At 31.5% G+C, this 17,186-nt stretch overlaps 1 protein-coding gene across 2 annotated transcripts in view; it reads left to right on the plus strand.

Annotated features, from left to right (window-relative positions):
* ARL5A (ADP ribosylation factor like GTPase 5A) overlaps window positions 1-14,838 on the plus strand; it is a 28,271-nt gene extending 13,433 nt beyond the window's left edge. For both annotated transcript variants that reach the window (XM_031960683.1, XM_003763852.4), the window contains exons 5-6: window positions 3,538-3,689; window positions 8,527-14,838. In XM_031960683.1, coding sequence (XP_031816543.1) covers window positions 3,538-3,689; window positions 8,527-8,575 — 201 coding nt within the window. In that variant the 3' untranslated portion in view covers window positions 8,576-14,838. The remainder of the gene's footprint in view (window positions 1-3,537; window positions 3,690-8,526) is intronic.
* The last annotated feature ends 2,348 nt before the right edge of the window (window positions 14,839-17,186 follow it).

Genomic DNA, 17,186 nt, shown 5'->3' on the forward strand with positions numbered 1-17,186 from the left:
TGATGGTTTAAAAAAAAAAAACCACCCCCAAAACCAAAACCATACCAATGATTTTATTCTAGCTTTCATTAACTATGCTAACTTCTAATTTCTTAAGCCTTTCAAACCTATACTAAATCTTATAGTGCTTTTTTATATTAATCCTATGAGATTGTGCTAAAAGAAAACCTTCAGAAATTCATGGTAGGATCCTAGTATTGTGGAATGGGTAAGTATCAGCGTAGAATGTTTTTTAAATGTTTTATACATGATATTGTGGAATGTGATTATTTACCTGTTGCTGAATTGTATAACATGATCATCCTTGCTCTAATATATTTTGTATTATAACTCTATGAATATTTGTTTTAGAGAATTAAATACAGCTACAGTATAAAAGACTTTATTTCTTGTCATTATCATTCTATGATAAAATACCATACTTATCACAATTGGTGTGTTATGTGTAAATGCATTGTAGTGATATTATGAACCTTGCTTAATTATGACTAACTATATATTTTTTAAAATTGCAGTTATGTTTACTTGTTTATTCAAAGAAATAAATTTATTTTTGTAAAGTTTTGATAAATGAGGGATTTTCTGCAGTTATGTTTACCTGTTCAAAGAATTTTTTTCTAAAGTTTGGATAAATGAGGGATTTTTCTGCTTGCATTGTCACTGATTTTCCTAGTTGATTATCCCATTGTTATAAGACCACAGCCCTAGCAACTACCAGAAAGAGATATTGTAACAATCATTGAAACAAACAGAGCTTGTGGGCTGTGGAGATATAGAAAATTAGCTTAAAAATAGGTGTGGTCAGGAGGCTTTTTAAAAAAAGAACTATTTGTTATTTTATTTTTGTAATTTCAGTAACATTGAGAGCCCTCAGATTAATTGACAAAAGAACATTCTGGTTTTATCATCAAAAGTGATTTGTACATATCATATAAGAACCACTGTCATAAATATAAAAACCGACATCATAGGTACTTTCTGGGAAAGTAAAAGTTTATTTTCTTAATATGTGAGGCCTGGCACACTTAATTGTTAGAGGAAACATGAATGTGCTAACAAACTTATTGAAACTTGACAGGTTGTTGTAATTGGATCCAATGGAAAGTAATTCCATTTGATGAATTAATGAATCCTTGATGACCACAGCCTTTTTTTTCCACTTAGGATAAGAAAAAACTAGGTGTATCCAGGAGTATCATCTGCTTGACTGTGTCATTAATAATGAATAGGTAACATATGGTTATTTTTTAAGCAGTAACATGGAGTAGTAATGGATAAAACAGAGTTAGGAAAACCTGGATTCTTGTTCTGCTTCTGTTATGTATTGGCTATATGTCCCTGGGGAGGTTCTGTAACATCTCAGTTCCCAGACTATTCTAAGATCCTGAGTTGGTGCCAATTTACACTGATAAAGGAAGTTTCTTCCTAGTAAAACTCTACATTGATGAAAGCACAAATCTAATTAACACATTAGCAAAAAAGTTATATTCAAACTGTTGCAATTTCTACTTATGGTAGGCTTATACAACCATCTCATACCTTTTTTATGAATTCTTTTGTAGCCATATGTTTCTTATGCTATACTTAACACAATTGAATTCTTAAACCTAAATACAGAACCTTATTTTAGTTATATTTTTCTATGTTTCATTTATCTCATTCTGGCTTTTTAATCCTTTTGGGTCCTGATTAAATGCTTCACACTATTAACAATTCATCTGAGTTTTATGTTTCTCATAAACTTGAAAAGAATGCTGTAAAAGTCTTTATTCAAGTCAAATTAGAAAAAGAAAAGTTAACATAAGAATAAAAGAATGACTCAAAGAAGCACATGGTTAATTGTCACAAAACTAATATTGATAATGCTTCATATTTGGAGGGATACATATTTGAAATAAATGGTCCAAAAAGGCTTAATTTGAAAAAAGGATTTAAGCCAAGGCTTGAAGGAGTTAATAAGATTTGCATTTGATAGAAAAGACCTTGGGACAATGGTATAAAAATAGTAATGAAGCTGTAAAAATATAAGATGCCTTCTAAACCATGAGAAAAAAGGCCATTTTTATTAAAACCAAGGGTTTTTGTAGGGGACTGTTGATAGGTAAGGCAGAAAAGTAATTTGAGGTCAGATTATGGAGGTTCTTAGCCACAGATGTTGATGCTTTTTGAGCAGGAAAACAATATGTTGAAAACATTGTTTCAGGAGCATTAACTTTATTGTAAACATTGGTTTGGGGGGGGGGTCAATTTTATAAATTTTTATCAATATCAATTTATTGATTATTTTAATTTTATTATTATATTTGTTTTTTATTTTAATAATTAATAATTATTGAGTGCCATGGCTTTATGGTTGGGCTGTGTCTATGTGTTTATATTTGAACTAAACATTAGACAAATCAAGACTATGTAATCTAAGACATGAAATGGGATCTTGGGTAGTATCAATATCAATGGAAAAACAAGGATCTTACATTCATATAGAACTTCCTGTTTTCAGAGAGCATTCTCTTTGTCAGTCTCCATTAAAGTTTGATACCTCATAGTTCTGGCAGTGCCTACTAGTTGTACTTCAGGTGTGGACCCCAGTCTGTCTTCCAAGATACAGCCTCACTAGTCCCAAGGAAATGCATAATCAAAATGGCTGGCTAACAGATGATGATTTTTTTTCCGCCACAGGGGTTTTTGAAGGCTACTGAGGCTTAAATGGGTTGTGATATATATGAAGAATATTTTTCTGATCACAAAATTTTAAAGTATTACACATTTCTCTTATATCGTATTTTTATAACAGCCCTGTTAGATAAGATTAGAAACTGAAATAGAGAACTTAAAAGTAACTTGTCCAGATCTATGAAGTGAGTTGTAGTGGCTGAATCAGGATTAGATTTAAGTTGTATTATTATCAGTCTGATCTCTTTTTCACTAGATCTTGTACAAATGATAGATGAAAAGTTGTAGATAGCATTAGATACTGTGTTAAACATGTAGGGAATTGCTTTTTTCTGACATCTAATAATATAGTAACAAGTTTATATATTTAATTGTCTTGTTTGGAGAAGCAGAGCTTCTAAAAACTGATGCAAATTTAATGTGGAGATTTTAAGATTCAGGATCTAATTATTGGTGATGCAATTTTTATTCTATGTCAGAAACGTCACATTAAAAAAAAAAGACTAGCAGGGGATATTAGGTTTTTGTTTAACTTGATAATAGATCCTTAGTAATAGTAATAAAATTGGGGAATCATTATTCTGATTTAAATTCTTTATTAGTCTTAGTGATTTACTTTCTGCTTTATTATATCTGTAAACAGACTTCAATTAGAAATTTCTTATGTTTCTTCTTTTCCCTCCACCTTCTAGCAAAAAAAAATTTTTAAATCAGAAATTTAAACATGTACATTAGTTTTGAAAATTTTAATATTTAGGGTTCTGTTCGTTTTTTAAACCATAATTGATTTTATTGATGAAGAAAAATTTTAATGTTTGAATTAGTGATACCTCAGAAACAAGTACTTTTAATTTGCTCTTATAGGATCTAAGGAAAGCTGGATTGCTGATTTTTGCTAACAAACAAGATGTTAAAGAATGCATGACTGTAGCTGAAATTTCCCAGTTTTTGAAGTTAACTTCAATTAAAGATCACCAGTGGCATATCCAGGCATGCTGTGCTCTCACTGGTGAGGGGTAAGAATACATTCTTTTGGATAATTTTATATTCTTTTCATTTTCTTTACATTCACATGTTTTTCTTGAAATCAACACATTGTAATGTGTAAATGTGCTCAACATTTGGGGGGGATAGAAAAAAAGTATAAAATAGGGTTCCTGCTTTTCAAAAGCCATAGGAAAGAGCTTGAGTTTGAAAGGAACCTGGGAGGTATCTAATGCCTTCATTTTATAGATGAGGAAATTGAGGCTCAAATAGGTGAATTAATATCATGAGTAATAATTAGCAGATGCAGGATTTAAACCAAAGACTCCTAACTTCAATTCTTATTTTCTTTTTCATGTACTAGCTAAAATATTTAAAATAAAAATAGTGTATAATTCAGTACTAAATAGTGTGGTTTAGGCTATAAGATCAACTGGAGTTAAAGAAATACAAGATCTGTAAGGGCTGAAGTGTAGTGTTAGAATTGGAAGATAGAGAATAGCAGGAAAAAATACAGAGTAGTTTCACTCAAAAACTGAACAAAAGTAGAAAATTCCTTTGACTGATACTGATTAGGATGGCCAAGGAAATTTCAGTCATTTTCAAGCCTAGGTCAACATTGGGAGGCAGAAGTCTTTGGACATTTGGAACAGAAATTGGCCAAGAGCAAGTCATATGGAGCATCCCAGTGCCTAGGGATAATGCTTAAGGCCAAGATAAGGTCCTAGACTTGTTACCAGGATCTGATCTTTTGCAGGTTGTAGGTACAATTGCCAGCTGACAGCTTTGTCACCACCCACCTTCCAAAATTACAGGTCTGAATCCAGCAGCAATTAATATATTGATGAAATCCAAACCCAAATCTGGAATGTGCAGAGATCACAGTGATCCAACTTTGCCCTTGATAGAGCACTTTGGGAATATTAAAGTTTGTATATCCCCAGCCTGTTACTGAGATACTGGACTAACACAATATGTAATGCCTCAAGAAAACCACAACAGGCCCGGCTCCAATCTTCCCTTCAGAAAGGTAGCAAAGCCCAGCCCTAATGTCAAATATGAAATCAGGAAATAGACAGGAAGAACAAGCAGACAAACAAGTTTATAGTGGCAGGAAGACCCAAGATACAAACTCAGAAGGATGACACTGAAACATATGAGCAAAACCTCAAGGGAAAAAAACCAAAATATTGCTTAGGCAGAAATCAGTATTATTGAAAGAGATGAAGCATGTAGAAAAGATGTAGTTATTTGTTTGTTTGTTTGTTTTTTAAAGAATTAAACTTTTTATAAATGAAAAATTTTAGAGGAAAATTGGAGAGAGGGATAATGAATTGTGTTGAAGAAAGAATTGAAAAGGTGATTGATAGCAAGGCACCAGAAGAATAAAATCTTGTCCAAACAACTCTCTGAAATTTAGAATGAACTAAAAAAGGTCTAATTCCATGAGGCTGCAAGAAATAATAAAACAAAGTGAAAAGATTGGGGGGAAAAATAGAAGGAATATAAAATATCTCATAGCAAAAAATAGTTGACCTGGTGAATGTCATGACCAAAACAAAACAAAACAAACAAAACCAAAACTATCATATTTCAAGAAATTTGAAAAGAAAACTGCCCAAATATCTTAAAACACAGAGGGCAGAGTAGGAATAAAAAGAATCCAGTAGTTATCTTCTTACTTTCCATTGCTTAGCATAGTGCCTGGCACATAATAGGTGCTTAATTAATGTTTATTGACTGATTAATTGACTTGGATGAAACTGCAAATGAAAATTCTCAGAAACATTATAGTCAAAATCCAAGGCTTCTGGTCAAAGGAAAAATATCACAATCAGAAAAGCGAAGTTTAAGTAATGAGTCACAGTTAACTCTAACAAGAGTGGAAAATTTGGAATGTGATATTCCAAAAGGCATAAGAGTTAAACACAGCCAAGAATTAGCCAGCTTCTTTAGCAGACCTACGTATAATTATACAGGAGCAAAAAAATGGACTTTTAAAGAAATGGAGGATTTCTAAGCATTCCTGGTGAAAAGACTAAATTCTGGGCAGAAAATCTGGTTTAAGCACAGGAATTAAACAAAAAATATAAACATGAATAAACTATGATAAAGGATTAAACAAAGATAAAGTGCTTAATTCTATGGAAATTCTAATATGGAAAGATGATACATGGGTCCTTTATAAGCCCTATTATTATGAGGAATCGTGGAGGGAATCTAATTAGACAGAAGGCCTGAGGTAGCCCTATTATGTTTTTATTTTATTTTTAATATTTTTCCCCAATTACATTCAAAAATTTTTTTTCATTTGTTTTTAAGATATTTGAGTTCTAATTTTTCTCCTTTATCCTTATCTACAATTAAGAAACCACACGTGAAATTATGTGAAACATTTCCATAAAAGTCAAGTTGTGAAAGAAAATGGATCTTGCACCCTAATAAAGATAAAAACTTTCAAGAAAAATTAAGTTAAAAATAAAGAGAAAAATGGAAAGAGAAAGAGAATGTTTAAACCTGTATTCAAACTCGATCAGTTCCTTCTCTATTCTATATTTTTCATCCTAAGTCCTCCAGAGTAGTTGTAGATGATTGTACTACTGAGAATTACAAAGCAATTTATAGCTGGTCATCCCAGAACATTGCTGTTATGTTGTATATAGTATATTTTACTTTGTTCATAGAGGACTTTCCAAATATTTGTGTGTTTTTGTTTTTTTTTTCCTGAAAGCATCTTGTTCATCATTTATCAGAAAACAAAACTATTCCATCAGAGAAACATGGCATCGAACATTTTTTAAAAATTATGATTGCTAATTGGATTTCCTTCCCATTTATTCTCTCTCTCCTTTCAACCCTGTCCCTCCTCAAAAGTTATTTGCTACTGACCACTCCCTTCCCCAATATGCTCTTTTTTAATCACCCATTCCCTCCTTTCCCATATCCCTTTCCCATATCCCATTCCCTTCCTATTTTCCTGCAGTAAGATAGATTTCTGTACCTCTATTGTGTATGTTTGTTATTTCCTATTTGAGCCAATTCTGATGAGAGTAAGGTTTACTCATTCGCCCTTTCTCCTCCCTCTTTCCACTGTGAAAATTGTTTTGATATTTAAAAAGACAAAAGGGAGAAGAAGAATACACTGAAGGGTGGAAGATTACAGAAAATTATCTGATATAATTGAAGTATACAGGCAGGTAGAAGTTTATATAAACAGAAAAAAGTAAAGGGAGTGGGTGATACTTGACTCATTCTCATATGAATTGGTCAAGGAGGGGAACACACAAAATTGAATACAGAAGCATGTTTTGCTCAACAGAAAAATATGAGGGAAAAGGGGGAAGGGGAATTTGGAAGTAGGGTAAATTAAGATAGGGATTAATCCTAAATTAAATAAATCCAAGGATATATTCATATTTGATGTGAAACAAAGCAGAAACTTGAGTTTTCAGGGAGGAATGTGGCTATTATTACTCCCAAACTTTGCAGCAATGGGATAGGGAACACCACAGAACCATTAGTGTGAGTAAATAGGAGGAGACTGTCAAGTATCATAAATCAGACTAGTCATAGTTTCAGGGAAGCTGACTAAAGCAAGTCAAGTACATTTGAGTCTGAGAAGACAAGGCAGAGATCAGAAACTAGATAAGGTACTGGGTAGTAGAAATTCAAGAAAGAATCTGGATAAGAAAAGATCAAGAGTCAGGTAAAAGATAGGATTAGAAAAGCACGAGATCTCAGCAGTAAAGATAGAGTCTGGTCAATGAACCAAAATCTTCCTTTATATCTAATGCTCAGGTTTAAACATGGTGTTAGCATGTGACAGGCCTGCAGTTCAGGAGGCAAGGAAAATTTTGACATATGACAAGAATTATTTTAGGAATATTAATTCTGATGTATGGTAATAGAATGGGTTTTAGTAGGGAGATATTGGACCTTTGGAGATGATTGTGAACTGAGAAGACCTGGTCTGATTTTGGTTACAATGGGAATAGGAAAGAAGAAAAATTAAGGAGGCCTCTGAAAGAAGAATTAAATACTACTTGGTAACTAGATATAGAAAACAAAGGAACAAAATACCTCAAAGGTGATATCTATAGTTTCAGGCCTAGCAGCCTATCTCTAGAAAGATGAGTTCATTCTTAGATATGTTAAGAGTTTCAAAGCATATTAGTATATCCACATACAAATATTACGGGAAGGATTTATTATATCCATATACAAATGTACAGGAAGTATTTAGAAATAAAAGGCCTGGAACTGCTACTCATGTATTGCAGGAAGTCATGCCTGAAGGTGTAGATTCAATATAGGTTTATCAAAGCATGTATAGGGAGATATTTTAGTTGAAAAGCCAAGAAAATGAGAGAGAAGGTAAATAGAACAGGGAATACAAGTTGAGATAAGTCTGACTCAAAGGGGTACACCAATTAACAAAAAGAACCAACTAGAGAAATCAGAACTTTTCAACAGATGGGTACCAAAGGTAAGTCACTCAATCCTTTTAAGACTTCAGTTTCCTCATATATAATACCTGTCTCAGAGTTGTTGCATGGTTCAGTTAAGATGATATATGGAAAATTTTTGTAAAAGGATCACAGGATTAGATCTAAGGCAAGAACAATATAGCTCATCTTGTTGTTTGATAGATGAGAAGAATGAGGCCCAGAGATTAAGTGACTTGCCCAGAATTGCAAATTAGTAATTAGCAGCTAGGATTTGAATCCAGTTTCTCTAACTATAAATCTAGTGTTCTCTTCTAAATGTTTCTTATAAAGTCCACATAAATATGAGCTATAGTTACCATTAGAATATATTCCCTTAAAATATGACATATTAACTAGATAATTTTATTTTCTTTATTTACAGATTGTGCCAAGGACTTGAATGGATGATGTCACGACTTAAGATTAGATGATCTCTACTGACCTCTGTTTGTAGACTTTGCATAAATGAAGTGCTGGACTATAATTAACCTGAAAGCTGCAAAAATTAATGGGTTAGATATATTTATAATAAACTGACAAAACTTTTTCTATAAGAAACAAATTAAGACCACTTCTTTGAAAAGAAAGATGGAGTCCCACGTTCCAGTTTGCTTTCATATAAATTTCTTCTGAAGTTAGGTCTTAAAGCTGTGATTGACATTTCTGTCATGATGAATCCTCTCAGGACATTGTGTAGTCTGTGGTAAGTATAAAGGGAGAGGAAGACATTTTTAACTACAAGAGCTTTATTATCAGTATAACCCTCCCTAAATTGAATGTTGTCTTTTCGTTTGATTAAGTCAAAAAAACAAATCAATGGCACAAGTATTCAATTTCCACTATTTTTAAAATGTAATGTTACATATGAGAAAGATGTTTTGCATCAGTTTGTATATGTATTGTGTGTATACTTCCAATTTAGGTTAATGGCTTTGATTTATATACTAGAGAAAGGTAAATAATATACCTAACCTAAATGAATAATATAGTTACTTATACCTAAAATGAAACCAGTACATAGATGTTGACATGTCACTTATACTTTGTCTTCATGTTCTCTGTATTGTATTAACCTACCCAGAAAAATTTTGCACTGCTTCTTTAAAAAAAGAAAAGAAAGCTGAAAGTGTCTAAATTTAGGGTTTTGGAGTGGAAGGGGGGTCAGATGATTTCCTAAACACACACAAAAAGATATGGTACACTGGAGTGGAATTCTTATGTAGTAGTTGATTTAATATTACCAACTGCCACTAATTTATTTCCAGAATGTTCTTTTATTATTTTTTTTAAAAGGACTTATTGCCTATTTAAGTAAGTAATCTTATACTTTAAATTATGAGAATATAATTTAGGAAGTGAATTTTCAGAGCCAATTATGAGGGAAAAAAATGAGAAATACGTCTATCAAATGGTGTGACCCTTCAAAAATTCTGAAGTATTGGGTTTTAATTAGAATCACTGTACATACCTTAAATTATATGACAACTATTAAATAAATTTGACATCTTCAAGAGTAAAGCATACTATCCTAGTCACTGAAATGTGGAGGTTCTGCCATTGGTTTGTAATGGTCTGCTATGGAAGGCAAGAAGTTGTTTTTACTTTTTTTAAGTTTTAAAACATCAGTATTTTGAGAACAGTTAAAATTATAACTAAGAGATTTATTCCCACTTAATATATTGCTTAATAACTAGGTAACTAGTTCTGAATTTTTCTGAATGTTTATTATGATTTCAAAATGGTTTTGCATGGTGACTTTTGAAGTAATCTATATTAAACTTTATTGCCATTTATAATACTGTTGCTCAGAGTGCTATAAATGTTGAATTGATATTTTTAAAAAGATTTGTTAAAAGTCAAAACATAAGCCTCTGACATAACCATGAACAACTATTATACTAATATTATTATTATTTAAAAATCCCTGCATATTATATTGGTTTAACTTTAAAATCCCAACTATTTCAAAACAATATAATCCAAATTGTACAAGAAATAATTTTAAAACAATGTGAATCTTTTCAAAATTAATGGAATTATAGGGAGAAATAAATGTACATATCATAAATAGTAATACGGATTTAAAGATCATTACTACCAAAATATGTTATAAAAATAATAAAATTTTAACTAAGCCAGAAGCATGTGGTTTGGTAGATCACTTCAGTGTTTAACATTAAGAACATTGTGTTTTATGTTTTTATAACCATTATACATTTTCAGGCTTAAAATGGCAGCATGACAGTTTTAATTATATAAAGGTCAATATGCTTTTGAAGATGGGCTATCGATTATAGACCTTTATTGAGTCAAGCTTAATTGATTCTCAAACTCTAGATACTTTCAAACTTTTTCCCGTCATCTGTAAGGAAAAAGAAGTTATAGTTATTTATCTAATGCAGATGGTATTTTAGACCAAATTTTCGGAAATTGTAGCTGAGAGTTTTTTTAAAGTAGGGCCACACAGCATCTTTCTAGTTCTTTCTTTGACTTTTTTTTTTTTATTTTGGTCCCTCTAATGGCTTCCTCCAAGTCATATTGATGACAGTATACTCTCTTCCTAATGTTTTATTTTCCAAATTTATTGTATATTGTTAAATACACAATTTAAATAAAAATATATTTTAAATATACTTGGTCTTACCAAGTTGGAAAAGTTTTGTGTTGTGCTCAGTGATGAAGTATATTTTTATTGCTTGAGGACTAGTCTAGCTAAATTTGGAGAGATTTTTTTCAACCACAGGAACTCTAGAAGAAAAACTGTAATCCACATCAGGGAAGGAATCCATATTGATGAAATCATGAAAGTTTAAAAGAAGGATATTTTAAATTAGATTTTAAAACCATGTATCAAAGCGGTAGTTTGAATAGTTTCCCCAGGCTGCTGTTAGAGTGACATGAGAACACAATAGGATGTGTTGCACTTAGAAAAGAAATTTTTTTCCTTTGAAACGCATGAAAGTTCTTGTGGTTGTGCAGGTTTGTTAGGAGGAAAAGTTTTCAGACTCACTGGTGAAGATTGAAAGTTCATCTTTATAGTCCTTCAGTTTGAAGTAGTTCATTTTAATTCTCAGAAAAAATGAAGGCTCACAGATATTGATAGTGATTATTCATCATTCTTTTTACATTAGGTGGGTTAAAGCAAGTTATGTTTTTGTTTATTATGCAACTTTTTTAAAAATGAAAAACAATCTTAATTTAGGAGACATGACTTTTCTCTGAAAAGGAGCATTGCATTTTCCTGGTCTTTATAAAATAAGCATAAAATAAATGAAGTCTAAGAGAAAGTTATTTACTTTAATGGAATTCTTAACTATAGCATTGTGTGCTATTTACTTCTGCACATTATGAACAATTTCATTTATACAAAAACCAAAAATATTTCAAAAATAACTTTCACTCTGTAACTTCCCCAAAGAATTAATGGTTTCATTTTAAAACTTAAGATTCTATTGATTAAAACTTAGTCTTTCCTGTTAAATCTTAATTTAACAGAATTAAGCTACAGCAACACATATTGGATAAAGAGGTGGGCTTCAGAGGGTCATACTATCAATATATGTCAGATTTGAATTTAGAGCTTCCTGATTCTAAAACTATAAATTTCAGAAGAGTTGCTGTCAGCATTGGCAGGGGGGATTTCCAATACTAGGAATTTTCTACCAATTAAATCACAGTTCCAGACTCAAAAAGTCCAAACTTGAAATGTCATGCAATATATATAATATATATGATCAAAGGATTAAGTCCCATAATGTATTGAAAGCTTGTAATGTTTTTGGGAGACAGTATTCACAGTTTGTGTTCAAGAAGTGCCTAAAATTAATTTGCAATGACTATTAAGTTCATCTAATAAATGTCTGTCTTACATAGTATTGTATATATTATATAACTCCCAGTTTTTTTAAAGTAATTATCTCCTTTACTAAAAGAGGACTACAAAAACTTTTGAGATAAAGGAGTCCGGTGGAGCCTATAACAGAATTAGCCATGTTAGGTATGTAGTTAACTGATAATTGTCCTAATGAGATCTGATCTTTAGTAATTGAATTCTTATATTTAAATAGCTTTAAGTCTACAGTAATTTCACCATAGCTGATTCCCCATTATGTGAATTTTTTTTTTGAAACGTATTTGAAGATGTGGCTATTCTCAGTATTTGGTAATCTTCATTGAACTTTATGCATTTTTTGAGCCTTTTTTTTTTTAAATGCTAATACCCCGTTTCCCTTTCTTTAAAAGTTTACTTGGAAATCTAAGTTCTTTGATAGATTGGGCTTATTGTCCATGTCATTTGAACAAATGCTGTATTTATTGATCTTAATGTATAACTACAGACTATAAATAGAATTACTTTGCCATATTTTTATCAGTTTATATTTCAGGTTCTTTAAAATAGAATGCAGTTTGATGAAATCTCTGTTTATCTTATTGAAATTTGTATTTCCTCTGTTTATTCTTTTCTTCCCCACACCTCCAAGGTGGTTCTATTTTTTCCCCACTTTAAATCCACAGCCTTACTTGGCCCAGTTTCTTATATAGGTTAATAAGTTCATAATACTTCTTATAAAATAACAATATTTCATTTATTAAGCACGTGATAGTTTTTTAAAAATGCTTTCCTCATAAAACCCTCTGAGATCAATCGTGAAAGTATTCCCTTTTTGCAAGATTAAAGAACCAGTTTATTAATTGTCACAGTAATGTCAGGGACAGTATTTGAACTCTGGTATCTAGCACTCGTGCTATGGCATCCGGCCTTCTGTACTTCTATCATTCCCATATACACTGGGGCTTCATACTGCAACACACCTCTTAAAGGCATTTACTAGACCAAGCTTATAGGTTTTTTTGGTTACTAAACTAGAGGAAAGTGCACAATGACTAGTGTTGTGCTTTCTTGTTGGTTAAAGTTCATAATTTACTCTTTTGGTTAATTCATTCGTTTTTACCCAGTCTGTACTTCATTGTTGTTTGTAACATTTTCCTATCACAGACCCATCTAAGTAATGATACAGTTTTAACATCTGGGAGTTTTTTGTAATAGTATTTAACCTGTATTACAAAGATTGGTTTTTGTTTTTTTGGGGATTGTGGGTTTTTGTTTTTTAGTATACAGTATTTTTCTGTACACATATTGGTATAACACATTTAGAATTCTGAGCAGTGAAAGCTTCACTTGAGTTCTGTTCAAGTTCTGTTCAAGATTTGGAGAATTTGGGTGCCTACATTTTGTTAAACTTGATTGCTAATAGCCAAATAAATTTTATAAAAATATCTATAAAGAGAGGATTCTCCTACCCTAAATTACTCATTTTTTCCATTCGAATGTATGACACTAGAAAATTCTCAAGTGTCTTCAGTAGACATTAGGAGTTGGAGAGTAGAAGAAAACACTCCTATGATATTGAACTCATAGATTCATTGGTGCTTAGGGAGATGGACCACTTCATAATTGGAAATTACTATTATTTTATCCATTAAAAAAAAAAAAGGCTGAAACTGTTTATATGTTACAGAGCATGGAGCTTGCTTAATTGCAATAGCTTATGAGAATGTTTCACAAGTAATTAATAAACCTCAGAAATGTTCAGGTGTGCATATGTAGAGATGAGATTTGACTAATGCATTCATTTGTATGTACAGCTGTGAAACAAATTACTTTTAAAAAAGTTATAGGGAAGACATTGACATGGAGTAATTTTCTTTGCCTTATGTTGTAAAAAATAAGTAACTAAAAGTTAAAAAAAGTAAAATTGTTACTATATCTGCTGTTTGTTTCAGATTATATCTTCTGTTGTAAGAGGGTTAATTATAATAGCTCCATTCCTACTGCTGTTATATTGTCAGTGTTTTGATTGTAATTCAGTACTTGATATATTCTGGAATAGTTTGTAGTACTTCTTTTAGCTGCTATATGACAAAATGTGTTGTTCTTTTGAAAGTGTGATGCTTGTTTACATTATTACAAAAAAAGGTGGTTTTTAAAAATCTTCTGAAGAGTCTTTTTATGAGACAGAAGGCAAACTAATATAAATTCTAAGTAAAAATTCTCCATTATTCTTTTTTCCTACCTCAAAAAGGCCTTATAGTTTAAATTTGGAAATGTTAATAGAGAAACATCTAGGCCATTTGTTCCCGTTGACATATAATCTAATGACAGCACATACAAAATGAGTCTTCTGAGAGTTCAGATCAGCTACCTTGAATGCAGGCCATTTTGACTTTAGAAGGTCATGTCCCAAATCAGTGGTAACTTTTCTCTCAAACTCAAAAAGCTCATTTAAATGAGGCTTTTTCGTCCAATGGAATGATTTAGAGATTGCTAAAATCTCATCAAGTACTTCCTGACTGGCTTTTTGAATACCTGATTCCAAGTGAACACCTTATCTTTTGTTAATGGTGTCATAGGATCATAGTCCAACTCCCTCCTTTTACAGAGGAAGAGAGAAACCAAGGTCTAGGCCTTGTCAAAGGGTACACAGATTATAAACTACATATTTAGGATTTTATCTAAAGCCCTCCAACTCCTAATTCAGTATTCTTTCCCATAGTCCAAATCTATTGCTCAATAGCCTAATGGTTTGTTTGCTTTTCCTTTCTAGCACTGATTGATTTCTGATCCTTCGCCCAACTGCATAGCTTCCTTAATTCTGATTATTTCTGATTTTGTCAAATAAACCTACCTTCTTACTTTTCCTTTCTGTTTCATTCTTGTAAAATCCCAAATGTGTTGTAGTATCTGCTTATGAAGCTTCTTTCGCCCCAAATGAAGAATTTGAAGTATCAGATTATTCATTTCAAGCTAGACTAACTTTTGTCTTTTTATATACACACCAATCAGGGTCTTTACCTTTTTTTTTTCTTTTTTAAAATTAGCTCCTCACTTCCCACCTCTCCACTAATCCAAATTCTTTGCTTCTCTTTTAAGCCATCCTCAATACCCACTTCTTTCCCTTTTCTGAATCTCTAGAATAGTCTAGCAATATGTGTAAGTGTCACTAGTATCATTCTTTGCTTCTTGTATACTATATACATACATACATATGCAAGAATGCATGTATGTATGTGTGTGTATGTTTATGAATACATATATACACATATACTTGTGGCTTATCTCAATAACTGAATTGTAGCTTATTGCACAGGAACTACTAAAAAAACTTGTGATGCTATCCCAATACTAAGTGCTTAATGTCAGTTTAAGATAAATTTTTGTCATATTCTTGACTGTCTCTTGTAATTAAAATCCTTGTTTGAGTGCAGCTGCTTAATACCATTTGAGTAGTGGTGAAAGATATGATTGCATTGGAACTTTCAGTAAAAAAAACTGCCTCCACCAGAGGAATAGAGACATGAAGTGACTTGCTCAGAGTGACACCAATTAATAGAAATGTTGGAGGCAGATTTGGAACTTAAATCTTCTAACTCCTAAGTATTAGTCAAGAAAGACAAAAGTTTTTTTTTTTAAATTTATTTATTTTTATTTATTATAATAACTTTTTATTGACAGAACCCATGCCAGGGTAATTTTTTACATTATCCCTTGCACTCACTTCTGTTCCGATTTTTCCCCTCCCTCCCGCCACCCCCTCCCCTGGATGGCAAGCAGTCCTATATATGTTGAATATGGAAGACAAAGTCTTAATAGAAATTTTCATCAAAGAGAGTAAATTAGTTTAAATAGCAGATCAGCCATCAATTCTATAGTTTTTTGTTGTTTTGTCAGATTCTTACTGCTTGTTTTAGGCAAGATGTATAGGATCATAGGACTATAGCTATGAAGATAATGATCTACTAGATACCATCTAGTTTAACTTCTTAATATAACCCCAAAGAACTGATTTTTCTGTTGTCCCCCACATATTCCAACTGCTAGAACCTTTGCCTCAAAAGTTAATTTTCATTTATCTATGTGTATCTAATATGTACCTATTTATATCTGCATGTGTTCTCTTCCATTAGAATGTAAGCTCCTTGAGGGAGAGGACTTTTTTTTTTTTTTGATTATTCTTTGTATTCCATTATCTAATCTATAATAAGCATTTAATGAAATCTTATTGACTAAAGTAGATCTAGTTTCAAAAATGCTATCTTTTTCTTCTGCTACATACTTCATCTGTCTATTTTCTGGTTAGTAGTATCTCAGAATTATTGCCATTGAAAATTATCCAAAATTTTGACATCCATATGTGAAAGGTTTTTAAACTACCATTAGGTCTAGAAATTGGTTCTCCTTCTTTGAGGTTTTCTTGTTACTTCTACCACTACTCCCCTCTCATTACCTCTAACTCCCTAAAGTGTTTCTAGTTAGTAGAACCTGCTATAATGATTTGTTGTTTCCAGATAACGTAGAGATATAGTAATATCTGTTAATAAAGAAACAAAAGATGGAACTTCTTAATATATCTGACTGGATAATAAAATATGAATTATAAACCATTCAAATGATAAATTACAAATGTTAGAATCCAATATTTTGTAGAGAATTTTAATTTTGAGTTACATATGTTATCACAAAGAAATCTTTATAAGAAGAGAGGTCATCATTTTTTGGACAAAAACTAATTTTGCTTAACTTGCAAAGATTATCTGATTTTTTGAAACTGAAAATATTAAAGCCCAAAATTTGATCTTGTCTTTCAATCTTTTTCTTTTTTGGTTGAACAGGAGCATCTGCCTGTAGACAATTTTGTTTCAGAATACAATATACAGATTTCTTTAAAGTGGTAATTGTAAGAAGAAAATGTTACTGGGATCTGAAGACAGCAGTCTAAAGCTAGAGCAGAATATAGAGTCCCAAATTTTTAGTTTCACTTTGTGAGCTTTATTTTTCCAAGTGCTACATTTAATAACATTCCTCTTATAAAGCTGTATACACATGGTTAAAGCTTGAAATTTAATTTGTGATTTTTGAATAAAAAGTATTAGTATTTTAAATTTAGGAAGTATAGTTTTTTAACTAAAAAAATTTGAGTGGAAAATAGCTGCTAGCTTTAGTGAAACTAAACTTCTTTCACACCATCATTATTCATGTTAAGA

The sequence above is a fragment of the Sarcophilus harrisii genome, chromosome 3 (genome assembly GCF_902635505.1).
Source record: "Sarcophilus harrisii chromosome 3, mSarHar1.11, whole genome shotgun sequence".
NCBI lineage: Eukaryota > Metazoa > Chordata > Mammalia > Dasyuromorphia > Dasyuridae > Sarcophilus > Sarcophilus harrisii.